General features: G+C 55.1%; 1 protein-coding gene across 1 annotated transcript in view; it reads left to right on the top strand.

Moving 5' to 3' along the window:
- The window catches only part of LOC123326009 (DNA (cytosine-5)-methyltransferase 3A-like), a gene marked incomplete at its 5' end in the record, with an annotated part of 29,972 nt that extends 19,761 nt beyond the window's left edge, over positions 1-10,211 (top strand). Inside the window, 2 exons of the mRNA XM_044918862.1 lie at positions 7,351-7,677; positions 10,092-10,211. Coding sequence (XP_044774797.1) covers positions 7,351-7,677; positions 10,092-10,211 — 447 coding nt within the window. The remainder of the gene's footprint in view (positions 1-7,350; positions 7,678-10,091) is intronic.
- Between the last annotated feature and the right edge of the window lie 3,651 nt (positions 10,212-13,862).

The following is a 13,862-nucleotide window of genomic DNA, read 5'->3' as shown; positions in this document are numbered from 1 at the left end:
GGGGTGGGGAGATACCCATTTGAAGCTTTAGAAAGGTACGTGAAGCATAGAAAAGAAAGCCCCATTTCCCATGGTGGGTTTCCTTCTTACCACACCCCAGGCATGGATGGTAGAGGTTGAAAATAGAAATCACTTCAAAAGAGATTTACTTAAATGTATGGATCTCCTGTACATAATGGCTTTTTAGAGGGAGCCTTCAGCTCATCCTGAAATCCTTTGAGGTTGACTTCAAAGAGCACAGCCAGGCCCTCTTCCAGGTGGACAGGTGTCCCAGCTGGAAGCGGAACCCCGAGCGGCTTGGCCACCACCAGGCGTGCTCGTTCTTGCGTCCCTGCCATGGCCAGCAGCGGCACGGACTGCGTGACCTCTGAGGCTCTGCCGGGCCCCAAAGTTCTCTCCTAGAATCAGTGTCTGTCTGTCTGTCTGTCTCTGGCACACACACACGTGGTAGACAGATCTCTGGGAGGAGGGAGGGAAGGCAGCTCCCCGCCCAAGTGGCGAGGGAAATGGTGAGACCCAGAGAGCATGCCCAGGCTTTCCAAAGTTGGCCCTCTTTGGCTTCTGGTCTTACTGTCCCTTCATCCCCCTGGTGGCCCTTTTAGCTGCTCCACCAGGGAAAAGGAATTCAGAGGTCCTAGTTCCAAAGTCTTGGAGCCTGACTCCATTCACCCCAGGAAGGCTGAGCAGGGAGGCTTTGAGGACCTCTCTTGGGAGCTGGCACAGGGTGGACCTCTCCTGCTCTCCCTGCCTCAAGGCCACTTCCGGCCAGTCGGATGCCGGGCTGCCAGCAGAAGGGGCTGCAGGAAGGCCCGGAGCAGAGGGGATGGGGGAGGCATGGGCCCAGCGCCAGTGTTTGTGGGACAGGCTGTTTCCTGAAGCTGGAGTCAACCTGGGAAAATCCAGGCCTTGGTCGGGGGCTGATGGGCCTGCAGTTGCAAGGAGAGGGGGACTGTTGACATGGCTCCGCCGCATCCCTGCCCATCTCCCGGACTGTGTCTCCAGGAGGTGGCGCACCCCTGTGTGTCTGTGCGTGCGACTGGGTGTCTTTAATCAAGAGGCCAAGGCTGGCCGGATGCCAGGGTTCCCGGCTGGCACGGAGCTGAGTGCCGCCACGGGCCTTAAAGGCACAATGGTGGTACCGTGGGGGGGGGGGCGCCCCACATCTGCCGGCCTCTGGGCCTCCATCCCCAGCGCTGCGCTGGGGTGCAGCAGAGAAGGCCGCTTCCAGCCGCAGCCCCTGGCCCCCAGCACCGCAGGGGAGAGCGAGGCAGGTGCCCAGAGCCAGCCTGGGACCCTGGCTCTGACCTCCAGGGGCTGCCAGTGAGCGAGGCCGGGCCCTGGCCTGCCCCCTCCACACCTGGGCCCAGGGGAGCCTGCACGCAGCTGGTCCTGGACAGCTGGTCCCTGTGCCCTGGCCGTCCCCAGCCGATGGGCTCCTCTGACCACACATGGCTGGGCCTTGTCTCCTTTGTATCGTTTCCCTCATCTCTTTTTTGCCAGGTTTTAATTTTTTATGTGTAAATATTATTATTATTATTATTATAATAAAGGGCCTCTCAAAAATCACTTCCTTATTTGGAGCTTCAGCACTCTGCCCCACTTTGGGAGACCAGGCCTCACCTGGAGAGGGAGGGGTGGGAGTTCTGGGGCCTGGTCCAGACTTCCAGCAAAGGGGGAGGAGGACAGGGGCTGGGGCCTGGACAGGTTCACTGCCGAGGGTTGCTCCTCGCTTTGCCTTCGGCTTGTCCCTGCAGTGGCTGCTGCCAGGGAAACAGCCTGGCCCTGCTTAGGCACATCAAAGCCTCCTTTTCCTCCTTGGAACCCTTGGGATTTGAGGTTGGGTTTTTCCAGAGACTCAACCCAAAGAGGGAGCCAGCTTTCAAATGACTCTTTTGTACCTGGGTCATTCTGGAAGCTTTACCACTTAGAAGGTGTGTAACTTGAGGCAAGCCTTGGAGCCTTTTCCCTCAGAAAAGTGAGGGTAGCACTACACATCGGGACAAACGTGATAATTACATTTATTAATTGTATACGCATATTTATGCCAGGTGCTGTGCTTTGAGCTGTAGGTGGAGTGGTTGGAAGGGAGATAAATTAAAAAAAAAAAATAAATAAGTAAGGCAAAGCTCACAAGTCTAGGAGGGAGACACGCAGTGAGTAATGAGGTGCAGCCTAAGAGCAGGAGTGCTGTAATGAGATAGGGTGTGAAAAGCTCTGTGAACAAGCCATGCCTGCAGTGGGCTGGGGGTTCGGTGACCACTGGAGCGGACTTTACCCCCACTCCTTCGCTGGGGGGCTGGGGGGCGGGGCCTAGCACAAATGCCTCCCTCCCAGGGGTGAGTGTGTGTGTAAGAGACAGGCAGACTTCCAGACGTTCCCGAGAAGACAGAAAGCAGAGTAGTGGTGACCAGGGACCGGGGGCCGGGGGGAATGGGGAGTTACTATTTAGTGGGGACAGAGTTTCAGTCTGAGGTGACAAAAAAGTTCTGAAGGTGGATGGTGGTGACGGTTGTACAATATGGATATACTTAATGCCACTCAATTGTACACTTGGAAATGGTTAAAATGGTAAATATTATGTTATGTATATTTTACCACAATATATTTTTTTAAGTTTTAAAAAAATTTTTTTTAAAAAAGGTTCTTAGAGAGAGGCAGTCTCTGGTCAGTGCGCCGACCTTCAGCCCGGGGTTTTTCAACAGCAGCACTCTTGACATCTTGGGCCGAATAGTTCTTCATTGTGGTCACTGCCCTGTTCTAGTGCGGGGTTCAGCAGCATCCCCAACCCCTACCCACTGGAAGCCAGCAGTCTCCCCACCCCAGCGTGACCACCAGAAGTGTCTCAGACACACAGTCAAAGCAAAACTGCCTCCAGGGGAGAAGCACGGCCTTCACCAGCTTGGAAGAAGCCGCTCCCAGGGGGGAAGCCCGAGGTGGGGGTGGCTGGCAGCAGAGAAGCAGGAAGCAGCTGTCCTGGGATGGAGGGCCTTGCCTGGACAGGAGGCAAAGGGCAGCGAATTCTGAGGGCCCCCAGGAGGTGGTGGGCAGGGTCTGAAGATCCAGAATGGGGCAAACCGGACATGGGTAGGCGCACAGAGGGCAATAGGATCAGACTTTACCCAAATCTGTTGCCCCCTCAGCCCCCCACTTCCAGGGGAGACCTCTGCTGCCCGCCCCCTCCGCCAGCCTCCCAGGTGAGAAGCAGAGGAAGTTGGAATTGTCAACTTCAGCTGCTGGTGGTGCTTCTAGAAGGACTAGGGGCTTCTGCTGCTCCCCCTCCCCCGCAGGGAAAAATGAGTATCTCAGGGTATATTGTCTCTCCTTTGAAGGCAACTGTAAAATACAAGCAAACAAAAACAGAATTTTAAACAGTTACTTCTGATGTGCAACTAAGTTGAAACTCCCTCTACTCACACGTGCGGGATGTTCTGAGTCTTAAGCGAGGCTTGGCATTCAGGAATCAGTTTTGGATACTGAGCGCCCTGAGTCTAGCCTGAGAAAGCAAAGTCCCTGACTCCAGGAGTGGACAAGCCAAGGGTGATGGGGGACAGGAGGTGGCTGAGAGGTGGGGGCAGAAGGGTGCAGGCCTGGCTCTCCTAGTGGCTTCCAGGTGTGGATTAGGCTGTTCTTCTCATCAAAGATGCCCCTTTCAGGGTGCACCCAGCCCCTCTAAGAGATTTGGACAGTTGCTTCAGTCCGTTTGCCTGTGGACCTCCTTCTTCCCTCTCAGTGGTTTCTTATACGTGGATTCAACCTGCTCAGTTGCCTGGGCCCCAGAGAGGGAGCCAGTGAAGGTCCACTCCTGGCTGGGGTGGGGCGGAGGGGGTGTGTGGGTCTTTTCTTTCTTTCTTCTTCTTCTTTTTTTTTTTTTAAGATTTTTTATTTATTTATTGGGCAGAGCGAGAGAGGGAACACAAGCAGGGGGAGTGGGAGAGGAAGAAGCAGGCTTCCCGCCGATCAGGGAGCCTGATGCGGGGCTCGATCCCAGGACCCTGGGATCACGACCTGAGCTGAAGGCAGATGCTTAATGACTGAGCCACCCAGGCGCCCCTTAAGATTTCATTTTTAAGTAATCTCTATACCCAATGTGGGGCTCAAACTTACAAGCTGGAGATCATGGTCACATGCTCCACCGACTGAGCCAGCCAGTCACCCCAGGGTGGGGGGGTTCTTGAGGGGTCAGTTGGATCAAGGGCTGGCCTGGGCGGGAGTCAGCAGCTTCCCCGATCCCAGAACTTTGGCTAACACAGGGTCATCTAGAACCAGAGAGGGTGGCTCAGTTGGGAGGAGAGGAGGTGAGGCCTGGGGGGATCGGGGGGATTTCGGCATGCTGAGCTAACCCTGGCGGGGGCTGTGCAGAGCACTTCCCTTCCCCTCATTCGCCCACCTCTGGAAGGGGTGTGGGCCTCACGCTGCTGCAGCCTGGGGTCCTCCAGGGCCGGCCTGGGAGGGATGCTTGATGAGAGCACGTGGGGGGTCAGAGCAGATACTCCTGGCTCTCTCTGCTATGGAGCTGGCAATCAACAGGAAGTGAGTCCCAGGGTGAGAGGAGGCCATGTGGTCCCCAGGCAGGAAGTTAGTGACAGCAGAGTTGTCTCAAGCAGCTTTGTGGGCTGGAAGCCTGCTCCAACTTGAGGTGTCTTTGGGGCAGCAAGTGGCCAGAAGGTAAAAGGACACGGCCGTGGTAAGAGCTTGACTCTGACCTGAATTCCCCAGCCCACCTCCCTGGCAGAGGCACGATCAGAGCTCTGTGATGCCCAGCACAGCTGGACATCGGGGTGGCTGTGGGGGCCTGGGCATGCCCCACTCTGTTTGGGCTGTCTAGAGGTGAGATGATTTCTACCAGGGAGGGGCGTTCTAGGCCAGGGAACCCTGTCGGCTTGACCTGGGAGGTGGGAAAGGCCATCTCAGTCCTGGACAGAGTGTGTCCCAACACTCAGGGATGGAAGCTAAGGAGAAAGACAGGGCTTACTTGCTCACTCGCATTCCTGTGTCTGACCTCCTGGCCCTGCTGCCTTCAGCCCTCTGTGCCCAAGGCTAGGCCAACAGAGGACTTCTTGCCTCCTTCTCTTGCTCCAGCCCCCACCCCCACCCGCCGAGGACTGCACACCTTTGCAGCTTTCCCTGGGAGCTTCCCTTCCTGGAAGCAGGCCTGCCCCAGGCTGCCCCACTCAGCCAGGAAAACAGCTTGGCAAGTCCCTCTGCTCGTCCTTAGGCTGCTCTGTGTGCCTGGAACCTTGTCCAGGGAAGACTCTGGTTTTTATTTTGTTTTTATTTCTTTATTTTTGTCCCCAAGGCCCTTGTCCCTATTTGCCACCCTGGGGGTTCCTCAGCAGACAGCAGTGGGCTCAGAGTTGAGGATATAGACCTTAGAGCAGAAGCAGCCTTGGAGATTGCCGGGCTGTGTGGGAGGGAGCCCAGCGCGCTCTGAGGCTGTCAGGGTGTGCCCGAGGGGTACACCTCTTTGGAGGGAATTTGGCCTGTCTACTCACACCTAGGCAGGCCCTCCACCAGCCAGCCCACCCCTGGGACCGCGATCTATAGACATATGCAGGCGCACGGAACTGTAAGTGCACGGGGTTCATTGCAGCAAAAAGCAAATCGGCCCAAAGGCCCACTATTAGGGAACTGTTTGAATAAATTATGGAGCATCCATTCAATAGAATGTTGAGCAGCTGTGAAATAGGAGACAGATCCATATGCACGGGTATGGAGTGATGCCCACTATGCTTGTTAAGTGAAAAAGCAAGTTATAGAACACTGAGTAGCAAGACACCCTATTAGAAAAAAAAATTCTGGATCTGGCTGTGCGTGTGATTCCATGTGTGTAAACATGTAACTCACAGATGATTGTAGACACAGAAACAAAGTCTAGAAAGGATCCTCACCAAACTGTTAATAAGGGTTTACCTATGATTTCGGAGGTGGGGAATTGAAAAAGGAGCTTTAACTTTTCACCATGACTCATTTTTGGTCACCACGACCAAAATAGGTGGAGCAGCCGAGGCACCCTCCTGAGCAGCGCCTTGCTGGGGTGGCAGGCTAGCCACGTGTCTGCCCTTCCCAGAGGCATTCCATGGATGGAGCCGGGTGGGATTGCTGAGGGCAGCCCTGTGCCCATGGGCGTGAGCACAGGGGACGCTTGCCTCTTCCTCCGCAAGAGAGCACCTCCATTCCTCTGAGATGCTCTAGCCTACTTGCCCCCCGCAGGGCCGAGGACAGAGTGTTCCCCAGGCTCTCATGCCCTCACTCTGTCCTTACAGAGTGTGTGACCTTGAGCAATTCTCTGTGAGCCTCCTCAGGGAGGTTGAGCAGCTCTAAAGGATGGTCATGGTGAGAAGGAGCCTTGCCCACCAGGCAGTGGCATTTACAAAGGACAGTTAGAGGATTACCCTTGATGTGATTCTTATTACCTGGAACTGTAGCAAGTTCTGTTCTTAGACTCTTGGGGATGAAGGGATACATTTCCTTCTGGAAGGGGAACGTGAGACCACATGCCAGGGGGCGCTTACTGTGGACGCTGCAAACTGCTTGTGGGGGCTGTGGATCTCCAGGGTCAGGGTGCCGGAGAGACAGGGGGTCCAGAGCTGAAGGAAAGAACTGTGCTGGGCTTTGGGGCCCAACAGAATGCTTATTTGGGAGGCCTCCTTTGACCCTTTTGCTCCAATGCGCAGCTAGTCCCTGTTTGGGTCTGGGCCTTGAGAGGCCAAAAGGAAAGCCGGAGGGATCTGGCAAAAGTCAGATCAGCCCAAAGTTACCAGAATTGATTGGTGGCACTAGAGTCTTCGGAGGAGGGGTCCTGATTTGAAGTAGGGATAGTGTGAAGAATGTTTTTTTTTTTTTTTAAGTAAGCCCAGTGTGAGGCTTGAACTCATAACCCTGAGATCAAGAGTTGCATGCTCTGCCCACTGAGCCAGGCAGGCACCCCAGAATGTTTGTTTTCACTTACATATATATGTATTTCTTTCCCCACTTATGTATAGAGGAACGTTTGTTTTTAATAGGGGCTTCAGAGTAGGCTCGGAGGCCCTATGTCACCTCAGGGAGTGGGGGTGCTAGCTGCCGTGGGTCACAGCTTGGGCATTGAAACGAGGCTGACAGACCTGCCTGCATTCTTCTGCTTCTTATGCTCGAGTCCACAAACCTGTTGACTTCAGGGAGTCAGGCCCAGAGATCCCTTAAAACTGAGAGCAGAATTGTGTGTGTATTTGCTTGTGTGGACACTTAATGTGAACAAGGTTTTCTGGACAACGGGTGCATAACTTTGACCGGAACTTCAGAGGGGTTAGTGATCCAAAAGAGGCAAGGCCACTGATCTAATTGGCCCCTCCTGTTTCTTCATCTTTCCAGGTGGAAAGCAGTGACACGCCAAAGGACCCTGCAGTGACCTCCAAGTCCCCGTCCATGGCCCAGGACTCAGGCTCCTCAGAGCTGTTACCCAACGGGGACTTGGAGAAGCGGAGTGAGCCCCAGCCAGAGGAGGGGAGCCCTGCTGGAGGGCAGAAGGGCGGGGCCCCAGCAGAGGGAGAGGGTGCGGCTGAGACCCCGCCCGAAGCCTCCAGAGCCGTGGAGAATGGCTGCTGCACCCCCAAGGATGGCCGAGGAGCCCCTGCAGAAGAGAGTGAGTCCTGGGCGCAAGGGGCAGCCTCTTCTGGGATCCCCAGGATTCTCCCAAGGGTTAGAGACTGGGGGCCAGCAGGCCCCAGGAGGCACGGGAGCTGGAGGTCTACTTGCCAAGGCTGTACCCCGGAGTCTGCTGGCTGGCTGCAGCCTGCACACATGTTTTATTTGGCCCATGTAGTGTTTTAAACATTTTCAAAAATTAGTTGCCAGTATTTAAAAATCAAGAAATTTCACATAAAAATCTGGAGTTTTGGCTTCTCGTGGAAAAAAAAAAAAAAAAGCTAGATCTGGCAACAGTGGATTTATAGGACGCCAACAGTTGCAGGACTGGGGTGATGGCTGTCCCCCTGCCCGACCCCCCCCACCCCTTCATAGGCTGGTTGTGAGCCTCAGTTTCCTTCAGCCCTCACGTGGCCTGCTTCCTCTTCTACAAGCCCTGCAGCTCCCGGGGACTGCGTGTGTAGCCCCTGGCCTGGGTGCTCCAGGCAGTGGATGCCCTCGGAGCCCTGAAACCCCAGTTAGCCTGCCCCAGCACAGATGTTTCGAACCCACCACCGTTCAGCTGACTCAATTCAAGTGTGGTTGTGACTGAGCAGGGTGGGGGTGGGGCGGAGGGGGGTGGCCAGTTCGCTGCCCCGGCCCAGACCCCTTCCTCTCCAGACTTTCTGGTCTTGCCCTGGAGTCCTGGAAAATTGCCTACTTTTCTCTTTCAGGTTAAGCCAGTGATTTTAGGGCCAACCGAGCTGTAAACATGTTAGTAATGAGGACAACTAGCATTTGTATGGGGCTTCACAGTTTACAGAGCGCTTCCTCATATATTATCACATTTGATCCTCCCGGGGCCCTGCCAGGTTGTTTTGCATATGTGCATTTTAATTCAAAAAGTCTTCCAAGTGCGTCTGATGGAACGAGTAAATCGATTAATTGGCATAACTTATTTTGCATGGATCTAAACCCAATATACGTGCAGGATTGAGAGCATTTCCAGAAAGGAGATTTCCAAATTAAAATATATATATATTTCATTCATTTATTATTCAACTAATATTTATGATGTTCCCATTATGTGCAAAGCGCTTTTTAAGGTACTCCGTATTCGCTGTTTTAGTTCTCCAAACAATCTTCTTCAAGAGGTATTGTTATCCTCATTTTAAGGCAGGAAAAACCTGCCGCTTAGCGAGATGAAGTGACTTGGTCAGGGCCTCCGAGCCCGTAAGTGGTAGATCCAGGATGCATTCCGTCTTGGCTTCAAAGTTGGTGTGCCCTTCTGCTGTCTCCTTTTATTCTGCAGTGGGGCTCGGGGCAGGCTAGCCCGGAACTGCCCAGGGCGTCTGGCCTCACCTGAGTGCCTTGTGGGTAGGTCCTGACACTGGGCGGGAGTGTTCAAGGGGCCGGAGTGGAGGGAAACTGAGGAGGAAAGGGAGAAGAGACCCCATCCCTCCCGCTAAAAAGACCAGGTATTCCAGAGCGGAAACTGGGAGCCTATACGCTCCACCCCCCGCCATGTGCTGATTCTTGGGACCCCACCACGACTGGCAGTAAGCTGCAGTCCTTCGCGCCTGGTGGGATGGAGCCATAGTTCCAAGGCCGCTCTTAACCCTTGAGGGTTTGCTTTCACTTTGGTGTTTCCCTGTCTCCACTTCCGTTTGTTCTCCAGAGTTCCTTCTTCAGTCAGTCAGTAGGTGTATATGAAACATTCATTGTGTGTGTGTGTCAGGATCTGGGCAAACCGTCATGAACAAAATCCTGGTTCTTGCCTTCAAGGACCTCAAAGTCCGCTGGAAAGACAGACGTTAATGAGAAACTCACACTGAAAGGCGTGTGATTATACAGGGAGATAGCTTCTCTAAGAGAAAATAAACACGGTTCTCTGAGGAACTGTGACCAGGGAAACCCCAGGCAGCCCGGCCTGTTCCACGGAAGCGGAAGGATGACTGGGGGTTCACCAGGTGAGGGGTGGTGTGGGAGGGAGTGAAAACAGGTACAGAGGCTCCTGGGTGGGAGGGAGCAGGGCACCCAGAGACCTGACGGAAACCAGTAAGGCTGCAGTGAGAGAGCAAGGAAGAAGGGTGTGAGAGCTGACGGGACCAGGGCAGGACTTTGAGGACACCCTCCGGCGGGGGGGAGGGCGGGGGGCAGGTGACATGATCTGCTTTGTGTTTTGAAAAAATCACTTTGCTCTCTGGTTCCCAGAGTGGAACCGAGGGGCTGGGAAGCCGGGTTAGGCGTTGCTGCAGGCGTGGTGGAGAGGAGGGCGGCTGTAATGAGGTGGCAGCAGAGGTGGAGAAGCGGGCAAGCGCCAGGAACCCAAGGGGAAAAGGGAGAGATGGTGTCGAGGTGACTCCTGGGTTTGGGATTTTCCCACATCAGGGGACCTTCCTCAGAATCTTAGTGCTGAGTGTGGCAGGCCAATGCTCCAAGCCTCCCTGACCCCCCAGTAGCCTCGGAGCACTCTTGTGTGCTGGCAGCCTCAGAGCTGGGGGGGACCCCTGAAGGCCACCATGCATTGCCTGGATGCTGAGACCGGCGAGGTGCTGCCCGGGGGCGTAGGCAGCGGTCTGCTGGGGGCTCGGCCACCTGGCCTGTAGGCAGCCACACAGAACGCGTACGCAGCTGCTTAGTTCCAAGGTGGAAGGAGACTGAGGCCCCAGGGAGGAAATGAGTTGGCCATGGTCTCCCATCTGTTCCCCTCACTCCAGGTCTCCTCTCAGGGGGCCCCATCCGTCTCCCCTGAACCCCTCCCATTAGTTCCTATACAGGAAAAACGGAGGACTTTAAGGCAACATTCCTGTGCACACAGGCGCCCCAGATCCTGATAGTACAGCCAGGAGAAAGAAGGAGGAATGGGGGAGATGATGAGTCATCAGGCCAAGAGCCACCTGGATGGGCAGGTGGCGGCCTCGGGACTGCTTCTGCACTCCTAGCATTAATGCTGCCATGATCCTCATAGAAACGATGGTAATATGGCTTTCTTTTACTGAATATTGACTATGTGTTGACTGTCCTATATCCTCACTACTCAAATGGTCCATGGACCAACAGCGTTGCCTGGTATCACCTCTGAAGTTAGAAATGCCGAATCTCAGGCCCCACCCTAGACCTGTGGAGTCAAAATCTACATTTTAAAGAGATCCTGATTTCGATGCATATTGAAGTTTAAGAAGCCCGGCTCTTTAGTTACACGTTCTCTTGTTTAATCTTTGTGATCATGTGAGGAAGACTCTTACTGTCCCCATTTTTCAGATGGGGAGACTTAGGGTTCAGAAAGGTTAAGTTACTTACCCAAGATTATCCAACTAGTAAAGGACCCTTTTCTGCTCAGATGGAACACCCAGTATTGGGTTAGTGATTGCCCTCTGAGGCAAGCCTGGCCTTAGCCTTGTCATGGAGATTTGGGTTCCTTTTAAAGGAAATTTGGGGCGGGTCCCCCGGCTGAGTATAGGCTTAGACCGATGGGTAAGTGTTGGAAGCACCCTGGCCTCTCCTGCCCCCTGGACCTGAGATACTCTAGGGTCATGTCTGAGCCTGCCAGGGCCACCCTGGGAGGCATGCAGCCACCTGGCCCGCCTGTGACCCTGGGTCTGGGCCAGGAGCAGATGGACTGCAGAGGGAGTGTTGAGAGAGCAGCTGACCCTCCTTGACTCAGGACAAGTGCTGCATTCGGAGGCAGCCCAGTTTGTTGTTTTGCTGGGCCAGGCTGGAAAGTGTGTGTGTGTGTGTGTGTGTGTGTGTGTGTGTTTATGTGTGAGATATCACTCAATGGGCATGTGCAGAATCTGTCAGGGAGAAAATTCCAGAAAGAAGCCAGTTGGAAACTGCACGAGGAAAAGCAATTCTCTTTGGAGGAGCATGGGGGCCAGGGAATGGGGAAGGGGAGAACAGGAAGGTAGTGGAGGGTAACGTGAACGGGCTTGGCATTCAGGAGCCCTGAAATCTGATTTCAGCTCTGTCAGTAAGTCACTCCACCCCCACCCCCCAGCCTCAGTTTCCCCATTGGCAAAATCTAGGGGCTGGACAGGTGCTCCATCATCTCTATAGTTCCCTTCAACCCTGATTTTCTTTCATCCGAATGAATAGATGATTCCCCATAATGAGATGCCACGGAGGGACCCCCATAGGAAACGTTCGAGAGGTCCGAGGGACCCCTGGCCGCGGCCTGGTCCAAGGGCGGGCGCCCCCTTCTGGCAGCCCAAAGCCTCACCCGGAGAACGTGCGGGTCTGAGAAAAGGGGTGGGGGACCCCCGGGGGCAGGAGGGGGACCCGGCTCCAGGGAGCCTGAGAAAAAGTCGGGGGAGCTGGCTGTGCTGAGCGGAAGCACGGAGGAAGAGACAGCGAGCCCGGGTGAGACATACCTTAAAAAGCCTGTCGTGTAAAGTGTTGGCGGCACCCCCGTTCCCACCGCGCGCGCGCCCACGACAGACACTGGCACGTCCGTGTCCCGTTGTTCCCGCCCCCCGCCCTGTGGCACCGGCTTGGTGCCCATGCTGGCTGCCGGGGGGGGCGGGGCCTGCAAGCGCCGGCCCTGCCTCCCCTCCCCCGGGCTCCGGGGGCGCTGTAACCCCGGGACTGCCCCTCCCCCCGGGGGCACACACGGAGAGCCCCAGGGCTTCTCTAGTGAGAGAGAGGGAAAGAAACTTCCTGTCCGGGGCCTTCAATGCTGTGTCTGGTTTCCGCCTCAGAGCCGGGAGATGAAGTAGGGGCTGTTTTTTCCGTTTGGGGCTCCCCCACCCCAACTACCATGAGCCAGCCTCAGCGACCTTCCTGCTCTGGGCCCAAGCTCACTCCTCTTGGCTTCAGAGAAAGGAGTTCAGGGGCCCAGATGAGAGGGGGGGCTGCCCCCCCCCCCCCCCCCCCCCCCGAAGTTCTGGAAGGCATAATTACGCCAGCCCCACAGCCAGGGGCAGCTGGACTGCACTGCGTGTGCTGGGCCTGGGAAGGGCATCTGGGTGAGGACCTGAGAGGCCCAGGGTAGGAGCACAAGGATATTCTGGAGGAGTGTGGCTGCCCTGTGTGGGGCCTGGACAGGGAGAGGACGAGACTGTCCTATAGACAGAACTTCTGGGGCCTCCTGCCCCCAGGGAAGCCTCTCCTTCTAGGAACTGGAATCCGGGCCCAGTTGAAGAGCTGCAGGGAAGAGGAGCAGGGAGATGCCTTAGGGAAAGGGATCCAAAGTAATATTTATTGAGCACCTACTATATGCCAAGTCCTGCTCCAGGCACTCGATGTTCCCAGTAACCTAAAGATTTTAGAACAGTTGGCTCTATCTTGATTCAGTGAGAAAACAGGCTAAGAGAGGTTACAGAGGTCACACGGCAACACCTGGAATCCAAGTCTTTTAGAATAAAGGTTCAGAGACCTGAGACTGGGGTGGGGAATGGCGGTACAGAGGCAGGTATCAATAACAGAACCACAGTATTGAGAACTGCAGAAGGACCCTAGAAATCATCTCCAGCATCATTATTTTCCAGATAAGGATGCTGAGCCTCAGAGACAAAGTTGCTTTATCAGAGTCTTGCTGCAGTGGCCGTGTACCCCATTGCCCCCCAGGACATCTCTGCCTCACTCCATAGCAGCATGCAGCTCCCTTCCAGGGCAGGGGGAGACAGTGCCATCTAGGCCCCTCCTCTGGGAAGGGAGCTGTTCCTAGACGACCCCATTTGTGTGCCTGAGACAGAGTCAGTGGGCCAGAAACCGTGGCCCTGGCTTTCCTATCGTTCTTTTGGATTTGGGCCTCCGAACCTGCCCCAGTCTCTTCTCTGCTCTAGGCCATGCTCTGAGTCCTTGGGGCCAGCATGGTGCCTAGCACATGGTGGGCTATCAGGTTTGACACATGAACAACTGAATGGTTGGAGGACCCCTGTCCCTGTGGCAGGGACCCCAGGCACAAGGTGGGGCCTCTGAGCCACTCCCGTAACTCTGCCGACAGTCCCTTTGTTCTTCCCTCTCCACAGGCAAAGAACAGAAGGAGACCAACATCGAATCCATGAAAATGGAGGCAAGTGTTTTGCTCAACCCCCAGGGGCTCTGTGGATCCTGATTCTAGAAGAAAGCCACCTCTCTGACCAACTGTGGCGAATGTGTGTGAGGGGATTCCTGAGGTGGTCCCGTCCCCTTCTTTATATGTCCCCGTGTAAGGAGGAAAGGAGATGGGTGTGGAGGTTAGAAGCCCCCCAACAAGGCAGCCAGCTGGTCCCCGTCTGAGACCAAGCGCCTCCCCTCATGGTTCACGTCCATGTGCC

The sequence above is a fragment of the Neomonachus schauinslandi genome, chromosome 10, assembly GCF_002201575.2.
Source record: "Neomonachus schauinslandi chromosome 10, ASM220157v2, whole genome shotgun sequence".
NCBI lineage: Eukaryota > Metazoa > Chordata > Mammalia > Carnivora > Phocidae > Neomonachus > Neomonachus schauinslandi.
This window is presented reverse-complemented; position numbering and strand designations above follow the sequence as displayed.